At 45.1% G+C, this 25,798-nt stretch overlaps 1 protein-coding gene across 1 annotated transcript in view; it reads right to left on the bottom strand.

The window, feature by feature from the left end:
* ITGA2 (integrin subunit alpha 2) overlaps positions 1 to 25,798 on the bottom strand; it is a 683,385-nt gene that overhangs the window by 24,041 nt on the left and 633,546 nt on the right. Inside the window, exon 28 of the mRNA XM_078675061.1 lies at positions 19,190 to 19,279. Coding sequence (XP_078531187.1) covers positions 19,190 to 19,279 — 90 coding nt within the window. The remainder of the gene's footprint in view (positions 1 to 19,189; positions 19,280 to 25,798) is intronic.

Below are 25,798 nucleotides of genomic sequence, written 5' to 3'. Positions count from 1 at the left end.
GTTGGAGCCAGGGCAGAAGAGTCAGAAAACTTCAAGCACTTCAAAGGGAATTCCCTAGAAAGTTCTCCTTCTTCAACTGAGGCAGCATGTATGAAAATTGGACCATCAGACCCATTCTTCAGTTTACTTTCTGGATGGCCCGAAGCTCTCTGAGGATTGCTTGTTGCTGTGACCTGCTATGTGCTTCAGAAGGCGGCCTTGCTGCACCTAGACGGACAGCTTTGCTACCTGAAGTCTGATTTAAACCCTCAGGGGCCTGCTCTGCTGTCTGAACACTGTTCTACTGCTGAACCGAGGACTACCAGAGTGCCACCAAGGGTTAGTAGGCTGGCCTCCTGATCAGAGCCTCAGGAAAAGAAAAGGCCCCAACCATCTTGAACCTGCACCTGAACCTAGCCGGAGTGAGCCCCAACCCCCCCAAGTGGTGCCCCTCTAGTCCTGGACTCTTGTTTGTTGTACTAAAGGTGCCCAGATAGCCATAGTCCAAAACTTAGGACTTGGAAATGTTTTGGCTAAAAACTGCTATGAGAACTAAGAGGATGCTGGGACCAAGCTGCTAGTCTATCCATCCCAAGTGCAGTGCTGGTCAGCCTGACTTTGTGGCAGCTCTTGGTTCATTCTTCTCCGTAGCACCAAATTCTGTTTAGGCGTCCTTCGACCAGCAGGGAATCCGGCCTCGTGTAACTCTTGTGAACTACAGTTTCGTCCCGCTGGAGTTTTCAACTTCCAAAATAGTAACTAAGTCCGAATGAAGAAATCTTCACTGCGACTTTGCCCAGATTCTCACCCGGCAATGACACTCCTTCCGGAATTTCTGCTTACCTGCCGTGAGGGGAACGGCTGCTGTTGTTGTTTCTTCTGCCCTCGCCTCGCCTTCATCTTCCTGTGCAGCGCGAGTGAGACGCCGTGAGGGGAACGGCCGTCGCGCTTGCACCGCCATTGTGCCTACAGCCACCGGGGGTCAAGACTACACCTCCCAGGTGCCCCGGCGGCTGAGTCGCGTCCCTGACGCCACCTCTGCGCCCGGAGGCGCCTGAAAAGAGAGGAGCGCCGAGCGCTCTGAGGGACGCCGGAATTTCTGCTTACCTGCCGTGAGGGGAACGGCTGCTGTTGTTGTTTCTTCTGCCCTCGCCTCGCCTTCATCTTCCTGTGCAGCGCGAGTGAGACGCCGTGAGGGGAACGGCCGTCGCGCTTGCACCGCCATTGTGCCTACAGCCACCGGGGGTCAAGACTACACCTCCCAGGTGCCCCGGCGGCTGAGTCGCGTCCCTGACGCCACCTCTGCGCCCGGAGGCGCCTGAAAAGAGAGGAACGCCTCTCGCCCCGCGAGTCGCGCGCGGGAGCGCCCAGGCGAAGCCCGGGCAAAGGGCGGGCCGTCTGAGGCCGTCCGAGGTCGGACAAGGTTGGGTTGGGCCAGGTCCCTTATTTTGTGGTGTTCTTAAACGTTGTGTTATTACATCTGGCAAATCTGGTGATTCTCACAAGTGTGTATTGTAGACGCTGTGCACATATTTTATCATGCCGGCTAAAAAGGCAGTCACTTCTAGTAATTCTATTGAGAATTATCTTGTACAGGTTGTTGAAAGAATCAATAGTGATAGGAGATCCTCTCTTGGTATAGATCTGACTACCCAATCCTCCCTTACTGATATTGATTAAGATGATACTTTTGGTCTTCAGATTAACACCTGTTCTAACGGCGTAATGCCTGATCCTGCTCCTGATACCAGCATTATTCAGCCTAGTGGTATTGTAGCTGGAATTGTAGACCGCAGTATTGATGAGGCTTTGGTAGAGATCACTAATAGTAGCGAACCCCTGATTTCCCCCTCAGCTCCTATTTTAGTTGTAGGGAAACGGGAGGGTCTAAGGTCAGCTAAGAACAGAGTAGCAAACCCTCCTAGGAAACACTCAGAGGAAGAGGAGCTTGATTTGACCAATGAAGCTTCTCTTACACTTTCTAACGCCCAATTCATCAGACTATTGTCTCTGATTGATAATAAAATTAAAGGTGCGGTTAAACCTCTTGTCAGTAAAATAGACAAGTTAACATCTGAGGTGAGCCGATTAGAAGGTCTATTAAAAGATACTGTGAGTGAGATGGATAAGATCCCAGAAAATGTTTCTACCAGGATTAAGGACATCCTAAGCAAACCACACACTATTGATAGCAGCGGATTGGTCTCTACTTCCGTCCCAAATCCTCAACTGGTATCTAGGTGCGTCCCGGCTGGTGATGCTTCTAATGTTTTCATCCCAGCTCCCGACACTGAAGACCAAGCTGTGGTAAAAGGATCTTTCGAGCTTGTAGTAGAAGCTTCCCCACTAGTACTTGTTCTTGCCAACGTACCACCATTGGCCCTCGATGAGAGGGAAACAACATCTTCCCTAATTAATAAATCCTTATCGTGGTTGACAAACAATATGGTTATTTCTCCCTGGGGTAAGCAACAACTTTCAGAAGAGCTTGTTAAAGCGAGAAGGGTACAGTGGATTGGGGACAGAGCGAAAAAGTTTAAGGGGGAGTGTGTTGTCCTACATTTTTCCGACCCAGGGGTTTTACCTAACATTTTGCCCAACATCTTCCCACCACAACGGAGATCCACCTCAATTGTCCCACTGACTTTGGACTTCTTTTACCCAAGAAAGGGAAGCGGGCCAAATCCTAGTATTCTAAGAACTAAATGGAACATTGTGACAAAGAGGGGGAGGAAGGATGTTGCTTCAGTGGATTGGGGATTGGGGTTGGAAAATCGATTCTCTGCATTATCGAATCTAAATGCTTGCGACTGACAACCACTTAGTAGCAATTCTTTGATTTTGTCTGATTGTGATGGAGGTATTGTTGAAGGGGTTGGTAATGTTGTTAAAGATTGTATTTGGGGGAATTCCGCTGTGGAGCTAGTAGCCCCCACCAACGAAAATAATAGTGTGCAGAACTCTGGTGGTACGGAGAGTCACGAGATTATTATAAACCCTTGTTCTCCTATGATATCTAGCTCAGGGAAGCTTTTGTCCTGGAACATAGCTGGACTATGTTCGAGGATGGATTGTGCTGACTGGTTGGGATTCATTAATAAATATGATCTTTGTATCTTTCAAGAGACTTGGGCATGTGACCCTATCTTTGCCCTGGGGTATATAAATTTTTATGTTCCTGCCACTAAGGGCCCTAAAGGTCGGCCAATGGGGGGCCTTACCATATGGATCAGGCAGTCTCTGAAAACCATAGTAAAATGTGTGGAGCTTGACCATAAAGATATTCAGCTTATCAGATTGACCAGTGATGCATCCATCACCATAGACATTTATAATGTCTATGTTAGAGGTGGTAGCAAAGGTAAATCAGAGGTTCTTTTGAGTCTTTTTAACTTTCTTGAGACTCATTCTGCAGGTAAAAATATTCTAATTGCAGGCGATTTAAATCGCACATTCGAACCCCTTATCACTGGCGACTCTCCTCTTGGAGCAGAGGAAGATAAGCTTTGGAATATCCCCATATTAGAATTACCACCAATAACTCGCTGGACATCTGACATATTAGGCTTGAACGCAATGTGTCTTGAGCATGGGCTTCGAGCCCTGAACGGTCGAACTAAATCAGACCGTGTTCCTGCTACGACTTTTAACAATGGGCGTAATAAAAGTCGTATCGACTATGTCATCTGTAGTACGTCATTATGGTCATCTCTCAATGACATGGTAGTAATAGCCAGGCCAGAAAGCGATCACGACCCTTTATGTGTCTCACACAAATGGTGGACATCTAAAGAAACTATTCACAACCTCCCAGATGAATTTCTGCCCCCAACGATTCTACCATCTAACAATATGCATAGGTTAAGGTGGGTAGGTGTCAAGGCAGACCAACAGACCCTTGTAAAAATAAGTGCTGCGGCTGACAAGGCCATCATGGCATTGGAGAATGTAGACGGGTGTTCCCAGGGCAATGAGGATATTATAAATGCACATACTATTCTCTTTACGGAAGTCAAAGGCTTCTTTGTGAAACCTGTGAACAAGAGGGCCTGCCCTTGCAAATCAGCAAAATGGTATAACCCTGCCTGTAGGACGGCAAGATTAAATCTAGGAGCTGCAATTAAAGGTAGAAATTTGGACGGGATCCGTTCAGCCAGGAAGTACTACAAAAATTGTATTGTAAGGGCTAAAAGAGACTGGGACGAAGAATACTGGCTGAAGCTAAAGGATGCAAGCGATCGTAAACATTCCAGACTCTTTTGGCATATCGTCAAATGGGGTCATGATAGGCCTCCAGAAACTCCCAATAACAACGTCTCCCATGATGCGTGGGTTAAATTTTTCAGTGAGCAGTACTCTTCCAGGGATCAACTTTTTAATAGTGCAAGTCTAAAGTACCTGTATGCAGACGATGACATCTTTGTGCAAAGTGAAGTACTGTCTGCCCTGAAATCTGTTCACCCTGGCAGAGCCCCGGGTATAGACGGAGTCCCTGCGGATGTCTTTCTAAATGACACCGACAGGTGGAGTAAATATATCTGCCTCTTATTGAATCATATTGCCAAGGGAGCAGAAATCCCGGTATCATGGCGTGGTGCTGTTATTATTCCAGTATATAAAAAGGGAGACCGTGCCCAACCTTGCAATTACCGCCCAATTAGCTTAATTGACACAGTCCAAAAAGTTGTTGGACGTGTAATTATTAACAATTTGTTAGATTGGGCTGAGGAGCAGAATGTTTTATCCCCCTTCCAGGCTGGGTTCCGCAGGGCAACTAGCACTGTGGACCAGGTCTTCCGTTTTCAATTGATACAATGGAGGACCGTGGTACTGGGAGGATGCAGCCTTTACGCAGCGTTTGTTGACCTGCGGGCTGCATTCGACCTGGTGCCAAGGGCAAAATTGTGGGAGGTCCTTGCAGCTCTAGGGGTCCCAAAGATTATTTTAACGATGATTATGAGACTCCACGAGGGCACTTATGCCAAAATCCAATGGGGTGGCTATGGCAACGACACTATTGATTTTCCAGTCGCCAGAGGCGTCCGTCAGGGTTGCTCAATGGCACCAACACTTTTTACTCTTTTTATTAATGGAGTCGTTGCCCGCATGCAATCGCAGGTAGTGGATGCTCCTTCCCTTGCAGGTGCAAAAGTCCCTATTTTAATGTTTGCAGACGACACCCTAATTTTATCAAAATCCCCCAGCGGTCTTCAAAAGGCTTTGGTAATTTTTGACAAATTTTGTAGCGACCATGGCCTGGAGGTCAACGCCGATAAAACAAAGCTCATGGCTTTTAATCCATGTAGAAATTTTAAATCTAAAATAACCATGAGTGGGCGTTGCCTCGAAGTAGTAAACTCTTTTACCTACCTGGGTATTCATATTTCAAATGACAACAGATGGAACCAACATATAAACATCGCAGTTTTAAGACATAAACAACTGGCTGGTACCATCATTAAGGAGCATTTTAAATCTCTGACAAAACCAATCAAACCTCCTTTGATCATATATGAGGCCAAGGCCTTGGGGTCAGCCCTGTATGGGGCTGAGCTGTGGGGTCAAGAAAATCTTCTGGACCTTCAGGTCTCAGAAAATAATTTCCTTCGCAAACTTACAGATACCCCTCAGAGTAGTCCCCTTTTGCCTCTTAGATATGATCTCGGTAGGAAAGAAATATCGGTAATGTGCAAATTACGTCCAATATTATACTGGCGTAGAATCTGGACCACCCCTGAGTTGTCACAATATGCAGCTGGGTTTGCTGATGTCATCAAAGCAGACCGATTTCACAAAATCAAATGGTTTAGATTTTTAAAAGCAGCATTAGGCGAACTAGGGTTAGCTGAACTGTGGTCCGACCCAACTGGGTCGTCCTTCCCCACTAAGGAATTTATAAAAAATCTTTTCTGGGAACAGGTAGAAAACAGGAGTCTTCTTAGTAACAACCATGGGTCTATGACGGTTATTTTTCTTGAAGCTAAGCTCTTCCCCATGTATGAAATCTATTGGGATTTAATAACGAAACCCATGGATAGGAAACTGTTTTTCCAAATGAGGGCTGGCTCTCTACCTCTGTGTAATCTAACTGCAAAATGGAGAGAGGGAAGTCCAGCTCTATGCCCAGTCTGTGGGGAAGGAAAGGAAACGTTGGGTCATTTTTTGTTCTCTTGTTATGCATATTCTGTTCCTAGACGTGTTTGGTTGGCTCCTATGTCTAGAAATCTGGGTACTAAAAGCAGTATGGTAGCTTTACGTATAATAAAAACTACCTCCTTAAATTGGATTACCATAGCGACCGCAAAGTTTTTGGGGTGGTCGTGGGTAATTAGGCAGAGATTGCTAGTAGGGTAACTACTCTCTGCTTAGTTGAACAGAGATTGCTAGATCATCTACTCTCTGTTCCCCATGCGGGGTGTCTGATCTGTTTTAATCTATTTTTATCATGTGAACTTTGCACTTTTTGTCAATATATATTTGTTAAATGAATTTTTAATCGTCCTTTAAAACGCATCGTGCTAAAGTCATATTCGAAACTGTAATTTAATTGTATTTTTATTATGTGTTTGTTTGTCTGCTTTTATGAGTAATACTCGAATAAAGCACTTTTGAATTGAATTGAATTGAATTGACACTCCTTCCTCGGACACCCCCTGTAGACATGCCCCACTGAACTTTACCTTCTCAGAATATATTTCTTCAAAGTTTCTTCTAAGTTAGAAGGTAAAGCGCTGACTGGGCACAATCCACTTTCTGCATCAGACTCTCACTCCATCACTGTCGGCTTATTTTTCAACTTTGACCCGGTTTGTGTGACTAGATGTCTGCGGTTGGCGCTTTGAACTTTTAGGTGCTAGCTTTTCCCCTTACATTTAAAAAAAAAAAAATCATAACTCTGGTGCTGCTAATTGGATTTTTAAAATTTTCGGTGCCAAATAATTCAGGACATGATCGTTGATTCTTGATATCTGTCAGGCTGCGACATGGGCGTCAGTATATATGTTCATCAAACACAAATGCATTAACTCCTAGGTCGGGTGCCAAGTTCACTTTGCCGTATGGCGCTGCAGGACTTCCACCTTTGGGAGGTACTGCTATGATATCTTTTCTAAAAGTGAGGAATTTGCAGTTAGAAATATCTATCAGAAGAACAAGTTACTTACTGTCAGTAAAGCTCTTTCCGGTGGATACGCTTCGTAACTGCGAAAAAGTCCCAATGTGCAGATCAGCACAGTGTTGCTATCAAAAAGTTCAGAGCTCTTTCTCCGGAGGCGCAGAATGAGAGAGATTAATGCAACTGACATGAGGGTCTACAGGTGTCGCTTATATATGCACTGCTTTGTCACTTCCAGGGAAGTAAGGGATCACCGCGGAGCCACAAGGTACCATCTACCAGTACATTTGGCTGTTCATTTCAACACAGACATGTTGTGAATGCAATATTTGTAATGGTATTATCTAGGATACTATTATTAAATACTGTGGCTGCCAGATTTCTCAACTATACACGTACAGTTGTGCTACCATGAGATACTTCTCATGTACAAATATATTAGGGATAGAAATTTAGCTGTATAAATTGTGACACCAATTCATGCATTCAGAGTTTTACATTAATGTTTTGCAACAATACTGCTGTTACAAGCTAATTGTATTGTGGCACAAGTTGATTAATGCCACTGGATGACAAGTCAATAGTTTGCAAAAAAGTATGGATGAGGGAGTGATGGAATGCATGGGTATATGTATGACTGCATTTATGAAGACATCAAAGTTCATTAATGCTGAAATATTCACCTTAGTTACTTTCCCATTCAGTTTACTAATAGCACATCCTAACAAGCCAAATCTGACTCCAGTCTGTTATGGAAACCTCACACACAATTAGAAAGCCATCCCTTCACTATGAAAGTGCTGCAATGGCATGTCAATGGCAGATTGGGCGCTGAACTGGAAGGTACGGTTTAATTGATTAAGGGTAAATTACTTATGACATTCTACTCAAAACACACGTTAATCTTTTACAACAGTCTGTGTTTTATACTTACAATACAGATATTACTTAAAATAACGTTGCGATGGAGTGCAATATATGGATCTCAAGAAACGCAACGACTCAATCTCTGTCGGGCGAGGGGTTCCCGAGAGTACCCACTACCTACTGGTCAGCAGGAATATGAGATGCAGTTGAAAGAAACAAATTGAGTGCAGAGTGTTCAAAACCGATTATAAAGCTGTGATCAAATGCGGATGTGGGGAATAGCTATATGCCAGTGGGACATTACCAGACAGTACACTGTCTGAGACCAGGCACCCTGGCAAGAAGTCTTGTTTCTCTCCCTTGGCTTTACAGAACAGAAGACCACCTCCCTTTCTTTTCAGGCAGAAGAACCTAAAGAGTCTACTTGCGTGTCAGTAATGACGAAAAATTGTCTCTGGAACGTTGAAATACTCAGGGGAACCCCTGGTGGGACGAGGGTCCCAGGGGCAGTGCGAACATCTCTAGGGGACTACCGGTGGGACGAGGGTCCCAGGAGCATCATTCCACATTCCACTGAGCCTCACACACTCTCAGGGGGACTTCAGATCCCAGAGTGCACCGCCACCTGTGCCAGCTGCCGTGAGTGAGGGAGAGGCGTGGCCAACGTGCTCATAGCACAGCCTCTCCCCACGAGGGACACGCACGGACGCAGCCCAGACCAAGCCCGGACCAAGGGCGGGCTCGTCTGAGCGCGTCCGAGACTGGTACGGGCTGGGCTGGGCCACCTTATGTACATTTGCTCCTTTTATATCCTTTCAGTGCAAGGGGTCTTTGTAATCTCTTTTGAACCAAGATTATGCCTCCTGTGGGGAAAGGGCCTACATGCAAGCGCAAGTCAGGGGTGGGAGAGGGTGTAGTGGGAACGCTTGATGCCTTTCTGACCAGGGCGGAATCCGCTCTGATTCACGAGATTCAATTAACCGAACAAAGGCTATCTTTAGAACCCTCACTGCCATCCCAAAACATGAGGGTGAGCCCTCAGCCTGTGGTATCACATGTATGCTCACCACACTCATTCTCCCCAAAGGTCCTAAGCCAGCATAGTCTGGGCTCAGAGATTTTATCCGAGTCCACATCCTCCCCCACCACCAAACTCCAGCCATCCGTGGTGACTACAAGGGGTAAGAAAGCGTTGCAGGCCGGTAAAGGTGAACCCCCCCCTGAAGAAAAGGAAAGGTCGAGGCCCACCTAAGGTGACTTCTCAACCCACAGTTGGGGTTAAACAAAAAGCAGTACAGAGGGGGCACGATGGATGTAGTCAGTCTATTCCATCTAGTGTGGCAGCTACCATCCCCTCTAGTATGGATGAGGATTCCCTTTACAAGCGCATGATGTTCGGATTTGCCGATCTGCTTGAACACCTGTCCGATAAATTGAGCCAGATAGAGGGTAGACTGAGCAAACTAGACCAGGGTTTACTGCATTCTACCTCGATTATGGCTACAGCCCAGATGGTTGGTGGATGCGGTGCCCTACAGGGGGGTGATGGAGAACAGGTACCTTGAGGGGTTGCCCCCGAAGCACCCTATTGATTTGGCTCCTGATCCTAGTCATTCGACTCTTATACCACAGGGGGGTCTCTCTTCACCGGGGCTGCAACCTGCTGTAAGGGCTTCACGAACACGTCCTCTCAATCGATCTTATCTATTAGATGCTCAAAATGGGCCTACTTTTCTGCAGCTCCCTCCGGAAGCCACCCCTTATACTATAGTTTTGGGCAACGTTCCCAAGTTGGGGCCGCAGGTATCCAAGGATTGGCCAGCACTAAGAAATAAGGCTTTACATCTATTGAGTTTTAGGACGGGGTTCAAAAATCAATTGTTTAAAGAATTTAAAATGGCCCGTAGGGTATCATGGATTGGGAGGACTCACAAGTCTCTTAGGGGTGATTGTGTGGTTTTAAGTTTTGGTTCACCTGGTTTGGTCCAGCAAATCCTGGAGAGGGCGGGGGATGTCACTGTTAGAGATGACATCTCTGTCCTCCCTCTGGGATACTTTTACCTTCCCATGGCCACACCCTGCTATGATGGAAGGAGACGACCCTTTCTATCACATGGCCAATCCAACCACCCCATCCTCCTTAATAATCGTTTTAATGCCCTGGCCTCACTCGAAGACATTGACTGACTGTCAGTTTCTGTTAGTAGTATATCTGTTAGGTTTACTCCTCCTGGGGTCCCGAAGGGTCATGGTCATACATGGCCATACATTTCTCCCTCCGCTTTAGTTAGTACTAGGCAAGGAGTCCACATGCCTGTTATGCCAGTAGGTTCCTGGAACATCGCAGGACTCCTATCCAAAATCATAGGAGGTGAATGGGCCGGGTTTGTTGAACAGTTTTATCTTCTGGCATTTCAGGAGACCTGGTCCATGGATCAGTTCATCCACCCTGGGTTTCTAAACTTCTCCAAGCCCGCGCTAGGGGGCGGAAAGGCAGACCCTCTGGCGGTCTCACCTGCTGGGTGCGATAGCAAAGTGGGCTAAGGGTTAAAGAGGTCACCATCGATAGCCCAGACATTTTGATATTACAGCTCCCGGTGAACCACGCCCCTGATACCATGGTATATATTGTGTATGCCAGAGGCCAACCAGGCGGGAGGCGATCTGAGACTGTTGACCACCTTGATAGATTCTTAGATGACCTGATGGTTGGGTGTAACCTAATAATTATGGGAGACTTTAACTGCACCTTTGAACCGCTGGATTCAGAGGATGGTGAGTCAAGTGTAGATGAGGATACGCAGTGGAACATTCCGACCCTAGACTTGTGTCCAGTCAAGAAAGGGTCAGCAGCAGCCCTGCAACTTAAGGGGCTATGTCTGGAAAGGGGTTTGCGAGCCATAAACGGTAGGTCTAATTCGGATAGGAAGGGAGCGTACACCTTCAATAATGGGGTTAGGAGCAGCCGCATCGATTATATTTTTCTAAATGTTGAATCATGGCATTCTCTAATTGATAAGAGGGTCCAGGAACGTTTGGAAAGTGACCATGATCCACTGATTCTGAGCATAAAGGCCTTGACAACACCTTACCCCTTTAAAATATCGGTGAGTGAATCCCCCCTTGTAGTATCATTATCTAATGACTTGTGGAGAGTATAATGGACTAGGCTTGTGATAATCAAGGTGATTTAGTGGTAATGAAGGACCTGGTTGCCCAATCAATCTCCCACCTTCAAAGTTGTTCTACACAGGCGGACATTGATTTAATATCCCCGCAGGTTCATCGTGATTTGTTCTCCAACCTTAAAACCTTCTTTGTTAAATCTTGTAAAAAGAAAGCAGAGGTGGGGGTAACAAAGGCCTCCTGGTACAATAAAAAATGCATAGAGGCGTATCGTTTATTGTCAAGGGCAATTATGCGAGGGCTAATTACAAGGCAACTCAATTAAAAGCCAAAAAAGAGTGGGATGAGGATCGCTGGAACGACCCCCTCCTAGCCAGCAAAGAGAAGAGTATGACACACTTCTGGCAGTTGGTGAAATGAGGGTGTGACGGGACACCTTTTAAACCAATTAATCATATCCCGCGGGAACAGTGGGCTGAGCACTTTATGGCCCAGTTTTCCACTACTAATATTAATCTGGTCGAATTTACAATACTTACTCCGATTCCTACTTTACTGTTTGGCAAGTCCGAGGTGGAGACAGTTATTTCCCCTATTCTGAGAGGCAGGGCCCCGGTGCCTGATTTTGTGCCATCGGACTTGTTTGCTCATGATAGGGCCAACTGGGTGGTTTATATCACTTACTTGGCCAACTCCATTGCTAGTGGTGCACTATCCCGGACACGTGGTCCGGTGCGGTTATCATACCGGTTTACAAAAAGGGGTAAGAGCACTGCCAGGCAACTACAGGCCTATAAGCCTGAGAGACTCCATTCAGAAAATTGTTGCCCGATACGTTTTAAGTCGGATCCAATTATGGACAGAGGATGCCAACATTTTATCTCCTCTGCAGGCAGGATTCTGCCCCATACCAGCACATTCGACCAGGTGCTGAGCTTTGTGATGATTTATTGGAGGGTTGTCATAGTAGGTGCGGCATTCATTGATTTAAAGTCCGCATTCGACTTGATCCCACTAAATAAAATGCGGAGAGCCTTTTTAGAAGTAGGGATGCCTCTGGAGCTGCTAGCGATGCTAGTTAAACTCCATGATTCTTACCATGCCCATGTAAGATGGGGTACACACGGAGAGGTTACAGACACATTTCCGGTGTCATAGGGCATGCGATAAGGATGTGTCCTTGCGCCTACCCTGTTCTCCTTATTTATAGACAGGGTATTGATATTTCCCCTTCTCATGTTTGCGGTTGACTCTCTCATTTTATCCAAGACCCAATCCGGGTTACAGGTGGCTCTGTCCCGTTTTGAGGAGTTTTGCCATGACCATGACCATGAGTTGGTGGTAAATGTGGACAAGACAAAATTTATGGTTCTCCACAAATCAAAAGCTATAAGGGCCAAAGTCCATATGAATGACGCTGTCCTAGAGCAGTCTGATGTGTTTACCTACCTAGGGATAACTTTAAATAGGACGGAACTTTAAATAGGAAGCTGCACTTTAAGCCGCAAATTGAAATGCTTGTTTTGAAGCATGCGCTGCTGGCTGTGGTTCTCCTCAAAGAACATAGGCTCTCATATACTAAACCTTTGGCCCATGCCCTCAAAAAATATAATACCAATGTGGTAAGCGCTGTTCTTTATGGCGCGGAACTATACGGCCATGAGGATATAACACCCCTGGCTATTGCCCAAAATAGATTTATGAGGACAATAGCCAGGGCTCCAGCAATCTACCCCATTGGTGCCCTTATTCTTGGACTTGGGATGTCATCACATTGAGGACCTAGTTAGATTCAGGCCTATAGCCCTTTGGCTTGTACTATACGCCAGAGCCCTTTTTGATTTTAGGGGGGTTGGGACCCTAAGTAAGATCAGATGGCTCCAGTACATTAAAGATACTCTGATAGCAATGGGGATGGGCGATCTGTGGGACGATCCTGAATCGACTCCTTTTCCCTCAAAGAAAGAGCTTTAGTCAGTCTATATGGATTTTGTGAAGATGAAGCGCTTTTCTTCCATAACTGGGCCTACCCTAACTAGAGACTTCCTAATGATAAAGCATGAGCCTGTGTTTCATCCCTGCTGGGACTTTATTTTAAAACCCTTGGACAGGAAGCTCTATCACCAGTTTAGGGTAGGCTCTTTACCAATTAGAGCCTTCTCTAGTAGATGGAATAAGCCCACAACAGATATATACCCCTCGTGCCTGCCATACCAAGAATCTATCCCCCACATGCTATTTGTCTGCTCGGCCTACAGCCACCCTAGGAGGAAATGGCTTAAACCCATTTGTATCAATCTTGGCACCAGAGTCGCCATTGAAGCCCTGAGGATTTTACAGACAACTCCTCAGGAACTCAATATCATCGCTACTGCCAAATTCTTAGGCTGGGCATGGATGATTCGGCGGGCAAAAAAATTCAGGGATCACTGACCTGTATTGACTAAATTGATTATGCTGTGGGGAAGTATGAATTTTATACTCCTTCTTCTATTTGTATAAAGTGGTAGATGTGCTTGCTTTATCTTATCCAATTTTAATGTCTTACTTGCATTATAATTACATTCTAATATGAGTCTTGCACTGTGGTTTAATACTTATCTTAACAATACTTTGTGTCTATTTTATCAATGTCTTGTCTCAATTATTTATAATGATGATTTTTAATGATTCCACTTTCTGTTGCTTGTAATACCTTTAATGGTTTTATAATCAAAATAAAGACTATGACTATGACTATAAAATAACGTTGTCATACTGTGCTTGTACAGTGGATGGAAATAGTTTCAAGTAAAAAAATTGCATTTGCCAATTTTCTTATGACCACTTATTAATTCACGACCTGCTTAGGTCGATTAGATGCAATAGGCAGGCATGTACAAAGTTGTTGACAAACAGGTGTCTTCTAACATGATTTGCAAGCAAACGCAGACCCAGAAAACACGTATAAGTGGGACATCTTTTGCTATCAGTGCTGCAGCTCCCCATAAATACTAGGAATGTTTAGTGTTGCAGAGTGGAATAAACTATCTGTTTATGAGTTTTTTTGTCACTTTCCACTGCATTGCTGCAAGGCTTTAATGCCTATTGTAGAACGAATCACTTTCCTTTCAAACTCTTTTCTTCAGAAATAGTTCTTGGAATTAATAAGCAAGACCTGTGCTATAGCTTGGTTTGATGGCAACCTGCTAATCAAAATTTCTGCAGCTTTTTAATAAAGATTTTGCATTTCCACAATCCTGTATTTTTGGAGCTCCTTTATTTTTCGTCCATTAAATGTTTTGTTTAGTTAGTCAATTATTTAATTAATTGATTTATGTATTGTTTCATCTGACAACCTTATGTTAGTCTACCCCCCCACTTTTTGCCTTTCTCCATTTTTTCAGACCTTGGTTTTGCTGGACGTAGGACCCTGACCACTTAACCACTGCTAACCAGTGCTAAAGTGCATGTACTCTTTCCCTAAAACCTGGTACTATTGGTTCATCCCCAATAGGCATACTTAATTTACTTATATGTCCATAGCAAAGTGCACTACATGTGATCAGGGCCTGCAAATTAAATTCTACTAGTGGGCCTGCATCACTTTTTATGCCTCTCATTCAAGTAGCCCTCTAACCATGGTTCAAGCCTGCCAATGCAAAACCTATGTTCAGTTTACACTGCTATTTCAAACTGGCAAGGTAAATCTCTTTCTTTGCCCAAGCGTTCCCTTTTTATACATATTAGTCGCCCCTAGGGTAGGCTCTTGACAACTCTGACGGCAGGGTGCAATGTATGTAACCCGTAGGCCATGTACTTTTAAGCTTTACATGTTTTGGTAGTGAAAACACTTAAATACGTTTTTCATTACTGCAAGGCACATCTCTTCCATAGGATAACATTGGGATTACCTTATCACATTTTATAAGTGTAATTCCCAGTTGTGCACAGATAGACTTTTCAAGTTTAGTGTCTCTGGAATCAGAATTTAAAATCCAAACTGGTGAAGTCAGATTTTAAATTGAAAATGCCTCTTTTAGAAAACTGACATTTTCTTACGTTAGCCATTAGGTGCTTGCTGCTTGTCTCTGATCACTTGTCTGGGGATGGGTGACAGCTGGACTTTATGTATTTCCTTTAGATGGTCACATACAATGGGAGCTTAAATGTAACTTGATGGGCCATCCTGGTAAGATGGAAAGGAGGAGCTTGACATAACCTCACTTGTACCTGAATAGGCTGTTCCAGTCCCCACACAAAGGGCTGCATACCACCCTGTAGTGAGGCCGGAGCCAGGGCATGAAGGGAGGACCTCTGTGCACTTCAAAGACCTGTCTTGGAAGTCTCTGCCACTTCAAAGGCACAACTAGGTATCAGTACTGGATCTCGGACACCACCATTTCAGTTCACTCCTGGACCTGTGAAGACTCTTCCAGGAAGGAGGACTGCTGTGCTGCTGAAAGAACTGCCCCTCTTTTAAACTAACGCTTTTCTGTACTCCTGGATTGCTGTGCTGCACTGCTGCCTACTGTTACCCTGCCTGTGTGAGAAGGACTAGACCTGCATCACTTGTAACCGAGTGACTCCAAGAGGCAGCTGGTTGGCCTCCTCACAGACCATTCTGCACCTGGACTCTGCCATCTGTGTGTCTGTCCAGCCAAGTGCTGCCACTCCAGTCCTGGAACCTTAGAAGAGGTTCTAGGTGTTTGCTTCAACAGAGTCCACGCATCTTCTGTCGAACTGGCACATTGCCTCTGCTGGGATCAGAGCTTGTGCATTGCCCCTGTTGCGTGGATCAGAACCGGCGCATCACCCATGTTACTTGGATAAGAACCGGCACATTGCCTCTACTGCGTGAATCGAACCCAACTCATTGCCATTGGAACCACAACTGTGCACCACTTTTTAGGGTGCAAAGTTCTCACATCCTCATTGACAGCAACGTTGATGACAATGGCAAACCTGTGCATCGCAGAACCCCGGTCATGAGATCAGACACATTGCTGCAGCTGGACGGATCAGGGCCAGCGCATCGCCACAGATGCATGGGTCAAGACCATCACTGCTGCTGTGTGGATAAGCACAAGCACATCACCTCGTCTGTACCCCGCATCCTTGACGTTGGCGCAACCAGGACTTTTGTTAAGCAGGCATTACTGGGTCCCTGTATCCGGGCTGCACTCCATCGTGGTCGGCCTAAACTTTTGACTTTGTCTCAGTCTGGTGTGACCAGATATCCCTCGTAAGCGCTTATTGCTTCTAAGCTCTATTTACAGTATATTCTTTAAAAATTCATAGCTCAAGCTCCACTTGGATGTTTGTCATTATGGTCTTGTTTTATTTATTAAATTATCCTCTATTTTTCTAACTTAGTGTGAAATCTTTTTGTGTGGTATTTTCACAGTTTTGCTGTTTGCATTGTTGCATACATACTTGACACATTGCCTCTAATTTAAGCCTGACTGCTCTGTGCCAAACTAGCAGAGGGTGAGCACAGGTTAATTTGGGGATTGCTGGTGCATTACCTCGACTAGGATTGTGGTTATTGCTGACCAGGTCTCACACCCCAATCAACTAGGAACCCAATTTCTAACAGGTATTCATTAAAGAGCTTTGTAAATGGATGCATCTTGCCTCTTAGGTATTTTGAGCATTACCAGAACGGAAGGAACAGATAATAATAATCAGAATAGCAAATTGGAGTTCATTCTGACAAAGAAAAATTGGTAAGCAACTTTGTCTGACATTCTTCAATCACAAGCCCTGTTTTATGTTTGAATTAGTTAAAGGTAACTCTGAATGGTTCCATAAAAAAAAAATCCTGAATCAGATTTGCTGGGATTCAAAACACATTTTGGGATTTTGGATGTTTTTGATATCAAGGTCCTTATAATCCCAGTGATCTGCTCTGTATTTCATCCTGTAGAAAGACTTTTAGTGGGTCAGATGTCTATATTTGGAACACAGTTAGATGTCATTTTCCATAGGTATACAGTGCAGTTTCCAGATTCAACTCTATCCAGAATGATCCAGGCTCCGGACGTTAGGGCACATTCTAGCTACCTGATTCTGACATCTTAATATGCTTAAAAAGATATTCTTGGGGAGAACAAAGTGCAGGATATTTCAGTACTAGCTGTGTGAGAGGACAGGATTTCTACCACATGGAATCTGTATCAGATTTGAAGAAGTTGGAGAACGTGTAAAAGAAGAGAAAGCAGTATATTTAGTGACTTTTGCATAAAACAATCTCCCTTAGCCTCCATTCTAGTTCACATCGCTGATTAAAAATCTAGACCCCAATATTTGTCCAACTTTCACCCAATATCAGCTTTCAAGAGCTCTTTTATCAGCAGATGCTTTGTTGGTGGCTGTTCCTAAATCCAACCTCAAAGCCAGCTCTTCTTTTTCTTTTATGGCCAACTATTCATGGAACAAGGTGCCACTTAATCTGTGACTCATAAAACTGAGGATCTGTAAAACCACCCATTATTAAAAACCTGGATATTTCAAGGACATCAAGCAACAGTATTTTTCGATTTCCTGCGCACCCTTCACACCAGAAACCAAGAAATTGATATTCGGAGTCCCAGAGGGACAGTCCCTCAGTCCCATCTATTTTAGCACATACATGTCACCAATTGCTAACAGCACCTGTTCACAAGACATCACGGTCATCTCCTATGCTGATGACACTCGTCCTCTCCCTGACAGACAAAACAACCACTGCTAGAACCAACTTCACCAACTGCATGACCATGGTAGCAGACTGGATGTGAACCAACTGGCTGCAGCTCAACTCCGACAAGGTGGAAGTACTTGTCTTCGGCAACAAGCCCTCCCCATGGGGCTACACCTAGTGGCTGTTGGAGCTAAGACCAACACCCACAGACCACGGAAGAAATCCAGGGATAATCCCTGCTGACAAACTCAACGTGACGGCTCAAGGCAATGCAGTGTGCACCTCCCGCTTCCACATCCTGCTGTAAGAAATCTTCAAATGGTTGCCTCAAAACACCAGACGGACCGTTACACAAACACTCCTCACCAGAAGGCTCGACTACAGCAACACACTCTATACTGGGATCTCCACAAAACTCCTACACATACTCCAGACCATCCAGAATATCGCTGCAAAACTCATACTCGACCTCACATGCAGCACGCCAATCACACTGCATCTCAGGAAGCTTCACTGGCTCCTCATTCACAAGCACAGACAATTAAAACTTCTCACACACACAATTGATGTCATTCTTAAATAGAAAGCTCTCCTTTTTCCATTTGAATAGATCATCAAAAGTAGCAAAATTGTTTGCCCATTTTCAAATCACAAGTGGGTTACATGTCCATTTCTCCTGGCTAGGATCTACAAATACTGACCCATAAGGTTACATTGTGTTTCTCTTCCTTTGCTATTGCAACCAGTTTTTCATTTATCGTTGATATTACATTGATGTATGTCATTTATAGCACTCAGGGGCATATAACCAACAACTAGCGATAATTATCGCTAGGTTGGCTTAGCGGCAATAATGTTATCGCCGTGTAGCGACGATTTTTATCGCTTAGGAGCCTTGATATTATCAAGGTTTATCTCCTAAGCGATAAAAATCGGCCGAAATGCATGAATATCGCTGAAAAGTCAGGGATATTCATGCATTACCAAGCAAATGCTCTTAGCCATGTTATCCACCTCCCATTGGATAACATGGCTAAGAACTGCTCAGGGCAGGTGTTAGCTTTTGGAGATATTCGCGCTTAGCGCGAATATCTCCAAAAGTTGGTAATAGGAGATAGCGATGTTAGCGACTGTTTCCAGTCGCTAACATCTTGGCACGCCCACTTTGCATGTCATTAGTGATAAATTTCTCTGATATGCAAAGCGGGGCCCAAGATGGTCGCTATCTCCTACTAGCTGTCGGTAACTGGTGTTAGCGACAGCTAGGTAATAGGGAGATAATTTTATAAAGCCAAAAAAGCGGAGATAAATCCCTTGATAATTTGCCCCTCAGTTTCTCTCCCAAATCCTGTTACCAAGACAGCTCTTTGAAGTGGCCTTAAGTAACCAAGTTTGACGATATATCAAAATATAAAAAAGTCACAAATTGCCAGACTCACTGTTAAATGGTTGTTGTCAATTAGGAAGATTTTCGGGTCTGCTGTGTCAATTTCTGCACTTGCCGTGAGCTCTAACACCTGGAAAGTCGACTGGAATGAGAAAAACATGTATTAGGATTGATTTCGACATAGCATGCTCCATAGATTCCCCCAGGACCACCATGGTGAGACACATATGAAAGCACTGGTTATAAAATGTGAATTAAAATGTCTCTAGAGTCCACCAATGAGAGAAGAAGGAGAAACCCAGAGGCATGTACAGGATTATAGGCAGCCAGTACAAATGCTCGGTGGAGTGCACTCGGGAGCAACAGAAGAGTGTCTCACAGATATGTACTTTTTACAGATAGCTAAGAGAGTGTTTGGACGTGTCCTCCCAAGATCAACAGAGGAGCCACCCACAGTTATGTATAGGTTACAGACAGTCAGAATAACAGAGCAGCAACCCAGGAGCATGCAGAGGTTACAGGTAGCCATGTCCCTGGGGTCACTTAAAGTCCCACAATCAGTTAAACTCTAAAGAAGGAGGTAGAGAAACAAATGTGTAGGTTACAAATTGAGGAAATTTTTGCCTATTCCCATTTCATGAGTTACATTCAGACCTTCATCTGTCACTGACAATTAACAATCTCAGGCATATTTGTGGCATTATTTAGACACTTCTGGACAGTCTACAACCTACAATTTGCCGCTGTGGGGGGGGGGGGCAGAGGGCTATTTTGCTAATTTATAGATCTCTGCCTGCCTTGCAGGCGTCACTGTGCTGTGAAGGGAGCCACTAGCACCTTGTTTAAAGTGACTGCTTGGCAAAACGCTTTGTGTTTTGAAACCCCTACACACGGGGCCCATTCTTCATTATCCCTGCCCCGCAGCGCGAGCAGTAAAAATCTCTCACAGTCAACTAACTCTCAAGCGCTACGAGGCCTCCGGGTAGTTAGACGCTATATAAATATTTTTCCATTCCATTCAATATGGCAAGATGACCACCTGGCCCATATTCTTGGCAGTCGTGTCACCATGTCAGAGAGTTAGACTAGCAGAGATTCTAAAAAGATCTGGGGAACCGTGAATTTGACACTGCTACTGCTTTGCTGAACTCTAAATAAGGGCGTAGTACTTGCTTGATAAGATGGATGAGTTATGGTGTCCTCCCATGAGTGATAGAAATTGAGCTCCCGGAAAATGCACAGATTACGAACAGCCTTGGAAAGTGATCTATGCAGTCCATCCAAGAGCGACAGGGGCGCAGGCCCCAGGCTTGTATTAGGTACAGGCAGTCGTGCTGAATGCTCTTGGGAGTCCTTTCAGTAACGGAGGGGTGACACACAGGCGTGTACTGGTTAAAAAGAGCCATGGCTACTGATCTGTTGTGTCCCCCCAGGTTTGACAGATCCTGGATAGAACTCGTTGAAACAACATAGCAAATAAATGGTGTTCAAAGAAGTACTGTTAGATTGTGGGCTTGTGTCCATAGCAGGCCCAAACAAAGTAGAAACTCAACCTCAATAACGTTAAGACAGATGCATGGGCTTGCTGCTCTGAAAGGAGGAGTTAAATAGTGCCACTGTAGAATGACGGGACTGTTGAAGGGGGGGTAATCACATGACTATTATTGAGCCCATGAGCTTGGTCTAAGCTTGGAAGGCAGATGATGGGAAGAAGGGCAAAAGAGGATGGAAACCTGCAATGGAAAACAAAGGCAGTCGCACAAAATCACAGTAATAAATGAAAAATGCAGTCTTACAAACCAAACAGTATTTGTACGGAGGGGAAGCACTATGATTGGTAGTTATTTCAAGTGCAATGCTGGGAGAAATAATAGCAAACTATAGTATTCAAAGTGTCAGGAACTCGGGTAATCAGTAATCATTTTGAGGTTTCGCCTGGGAAATGTACTGTATTTGATATAAATCTTAAAAGGGACTTACATCCCACCCTTACTTTTCATTGGTTTGTGTGCTTCCCACTTACTTTTCCTCCATTTCTATTGGCTGCAGCATACTATTTCCTGTTGTTCCTCATGTGTTTCTCTACATGCTTTGTCGGTAGCCACACTCAACAGAAACCATCGGAGCATGGACCCACTCTAGTGCTCCCTTTTGTTTGCAAACTGAGGAACTTGTGAAGCACCAGCAGCCAGCGGGGGTACCACATCAGGGGACGGCGCTTGCAGAGACTCCACTCATGGCCGTATCTAAAGTATTTTTACCTATTTTGCTTTGAACACCATTCTTTTGCAGCACTCCTGAAAGCCTCCATTAAGCACATGGAGTGATGGCATCATATTTTTAACTATTGCTGTGCTGTATTTTGCTTTGAGCACTATTCTATTACAACACTTCTGAGAGCCTCTCTTAAGTGCACAGAGTGACGGCAGCCCTGCGTGCTTTGCGTGGCCCGGGTGCATGGGTTAAGTCACTTAGCTACTCCACAGTTTAACCAGCCTTGACTTGCACCACAGTGACACACTACTGCTGACTTGAAGGATCCGCACATTAAGCTCCAGGATGACTTCTGGGCCATGCTTCAAAGACTCTTGCCATGTGCTGGTGCCTGCATTTTACACCCTTGACTGGAAGCATATGTCTATGTTTATGTGGGGGTATTTGTAGAGCGCACTGCTACTCCAAGGAGTGTTCTGGTGCTAGATGCAGAAGGGTAGTAGTGGGGGAAGGGGGTGATTAAGGGCAGGAATACAGCCACGTTTTCAGTTTTTTCCAGAACAGGGGCATAGATTCAATGTTTCTAAGGTGGAGGGGCATTTTTATCCAGATGGATGGACCAAAGTAGGCGAGAGCCTTACTCCCCGTTCTGGACTTCTTAATACAGGAGGTGCTGGCTAGCAAAAGATTTGAGGAGCGAAGATTTCTCAGTATGGCATAGAATGAAATCCTGCGTTAAAGATACCCAGGTCCCATCCCATATAGGGCTTTCTGGGGCACAAGCAGAGTCTTAAAGATGACTTTTTTTCCTTGCTACAAGCCAATGGAGTCTCCTCGGAAGGTGAAACACATGCGCATTCCGGGGAATCTCAAAGATGGTATGAGTGGCTGCATTCTGGACAAGATGGAGCCTGTCCAGCAGATAACTGGGCATGCCCAGAGAGAGACCATTCCCGTAATCAAGACGGGATATAATCAGGGCTTGAATCACCATTTGTCTGGCAGCCAAAGACAAAAAGGACAAAAATTTCCAAAGAAGGTGCAGAAGGGCAAAACAAGTGCCTACTACTGAATTCACTTGATCACGAAATACCAGCTGGTTGTCAAATTTAAATCCCAGGTTTTTCACCACCAGGTGGTTAGTATCGGAGGTGGGAGTGTCTGCCGGCCAGAAGAACTGCAGCGACGTCTCTGCATCCGTGCTGAAAAAAAGTAGCTCTGTCGTTCCTGCATTACATTTCAACTGATTCGCAGCCAACCACTTGAATACAGCTGAGAGGCATGTACTGATTAACTTCCCAAGCAGGGCTCTTTGTTCTTCCACGTAAACAGCAGCTGTGTGTCATCTGCAAAGGACCAAATTTTAGCCCCTAAAGATTCTACCATTGAGGCCAAAGGTGTAAGGTAGATATTAAACAAGGTTGGAATTAGGGCCGAACCCTGCGGCACAACAACCTTCAGCATGCAAGATGTGGCTAAGGAAGGATGGCACCAGACCTCCTGCCCCCTCCCCTCTAGAAAAGAATAAGCCATTTCTAGGCCCGACCCCTGATTTCAATCGAGTGAAGCAGAGTAAGGAGAATCTGGTGCGAGACTGTATCAAAGGCGCCGATAGGTCTAGCAGGACCAGCAGCGCTCTGTCCCCTACTTCATGGCCCAGCCGAATGGAGTCTACCACCTCCAGTAGAGCATTTCCGTACTGTGGTTAGGGCAAAAGCCCCACTGGCTAGGGTAAAGTAGGCAGCTCTTTTCAAGAAAGCATGATAGCTGCTGGTTCACATGTTTCTCTAGGAGTTTCGAGAAAGCGGGGAGTAGGGAAATAGGCCTATAATTGGCAGGGTCAGAGGGGTTTGCTTGGGCCTTTTTTAGCAAGGAATGACCTTTGCTTGTTTCCATTTGGTGAGAACAGTGGCTGTCGAGAAGGAAGTGTTCAATAGCTGGTTCATGAGTGGATTCATAGCTTCTGCCCCACAAGAATGGAGGTGGGGGCAGGGTCCAGTGGAGAACCTGATTTAAGGCATGTTAGGGCATTCAGAGAGTCATCCAAGGAGATTGAGTCAAAAGAGTTCAGAGGGCATACTTCTGTCATAGAGGGTAGGTCGTGATCCGGTACTTCCTGGTTATTAGTCACCGCTAAAGCAACACCTGATGTATCATATCCCACCATAGGTGGTGGGAGGCTAGCCTGGATGGTACCAATTTTTTCCTGGAACAATAAGGAGAGCATCTCACACCATTCCTTGGAAGGCAGTTTCTTAATGGATCCGAATTCTGGCGCGGAGAAGGATTTCACAATTTTGAAATTTTCTCTAGAGTGATTACCTGCCTTTAGAATTTTTGACTCAAAGTAGGCTTTTTTTGCTAGTTTAATTTCTTTATAATATTTCCCTAGCTCTACTTTATAGTCTGCTTTGGCTGCTGGACAGTAGTTTAACCTCTCTTTACGTTTGCATGCTAATTTTCATTTTTTTAGGGACGGGGTGAACCAAGGGCTAGGCACTTTTGAACGATGTTGTTTGATGCTACGATACAGTGCCAGTGATTGGCAAGCAGACTCAATTCAGCCATCAACTAGGCCCACATAATTGTTGATCATGCCAGCCAAAGAGGGTTATGCAGCATCAAGCCAGTTGCTTAGTAAGTCCGATTGAATTTCGCCGAAGGCTCTTACTGTGCGGGTAAAGTTTCTTTCTTTGGGAGGGACATTACTGAGTTTAGGCCATCTGAAACTGAGCATGTAATGGTCAGACCAGACCAGATGACTAGGTGGATCAGCTTCAAAAGGGATTGAAGTGAATATTTGGTCTAGCGTATGCCCAGCCAGGTGAGATGGGGCATTAATGGTAGGCATAAGGCCCATGGCAGTGCAACTCTCCATGAGTGTTTTCCCTTCCTTTACATGATCACAGTCATATGCTTAATATAATCGAGACAGTGTTGGTGTGTGGGGCCCAGGCCGCTTCCTACATATCTAGATCAGCCCGCTCCCCTTCCAGGTGAATCATCTCTCCTGGGAGGGAGGGTGGCTTGCAGATCTGTGGCATCCGCAGACTGACAAAAAGTGTCTGAATCCATCTGTGAGTGATTTTTTATCTCCACATGCCTTCTCAATTTCAGCAGGCCCCTTTTGTGCTGCATTGCAAGTGAATGTATCGCATTTGCCTGATGTACCACACTACGCTTGACCCCATTCTATCCACTAAATGTGAAGCGGCAACTTTTGCAATCAACATTAATTGTAAACAAACCTTCAAAGGTATTCTGTTATACCGACCTCCTGGACCTCGGAACTGCTTTCTTGGTTCCCTCTCTGAGCTAAATGACTATACCATAGGCTCCACCGACTACACGATACTGGGAGATTTTAACGTCCCTTTGGAAGAACAGGGAAATCATGATACCTTCCAACTTACTGCTGACTTCCTAACTTTAGGACTTCAACAATTGGTAAAGGGAACTACTCACCAGGCGGGACACACATTGGATGGTGTGTTCACCAATAACTCTCTCATCACTATACTAGATATTTTACCCCTTACCTGGACTGATCACAGGGCTATTATCTTTGGTATTGACACTCGGCCAGTTAACCCTCCCTTTTCTAGACCACCCAGCAGGGAAGGAATTCGTGCCTGGAAGAATGCTGATATCCCTCAGATGGCAGATATCTTGACATTATCTTCCCCGACTATAGGATCCAACCTTGTCCCTTCTGCTTCCGATTTCCAAGATTGGATCAGGAATGCTGCTGATCAAGTAGCCCCGGAAAAGTCTATTCGACCTAACAGAAGACTGCCATCGGCGGCGTGGTATACAGAAGAGCTTAGACTTCATCGACAACATTGTAGGAATTTAGAAAGACGCTGGAGGAAATCCTATTGTCCCATAGCTAAGCAATCCTACAAAGATGCCTTAACTATATATAAAAAGGCTATCATTGCTCAGAAAACGATTTTTTTCTCGACCCAAATAGATAATGCCAGTAACTCGGCCAGAGAATTGTTCTCAGTGGTCACCTCCCTATCTACTCCTCCGTCGGGTTTTGGAGTTGAACCCTCCCAGCCTTTCTGTAATGCGTTGTCCACTTTTTTTATCACTAAAGTGGCAGATATCTACGCATCTTTTGGTGGGGATGCAGGGACTAGATCCACTGTCAGCAGTAAGGAAACACCCCATATTAACCATGCCCCTCTTTCCTCATTTGCCGCCACCACAGAAGACCAAATTAGCAGACTCATCTCCATCACCAAGTCTGGATCCCCTTTGGATCCATGTCCTCCTTCAGTGATGGCTAATTTAAGTGAGGTGATTTCTCACCCACTTATGGAAATCTGTAACACTGCCTTTCAAACCGGCTGTTATCCAGCCCCGTGGAAGAAGGCAGTGATTAAGCCTCTTTTGAAGAAGCCCTCCTTGGATCCCTCCGACGTGGTCAGTTACAGACCCA

This window comes from Lissotriton helveticus, chromosome 2_1 (genome assembly GCF_964261635.1).
Source record: "Lissotriton helveticus chromosome 2_1, aLisHel1.1, whole genome shotgun sequence".
Lineage (NCBI taxonomy): Eukaryota > Metazoa > Chordata > Amphibia > Caudata > Salamandridae > Lissotriton > Lissotriton helveticus.
The sequence above is the reverse complement of the archived record's forward strand: the minus strand, read 5'-3'. Positions and strand labels throughout refer to the sequence as shown.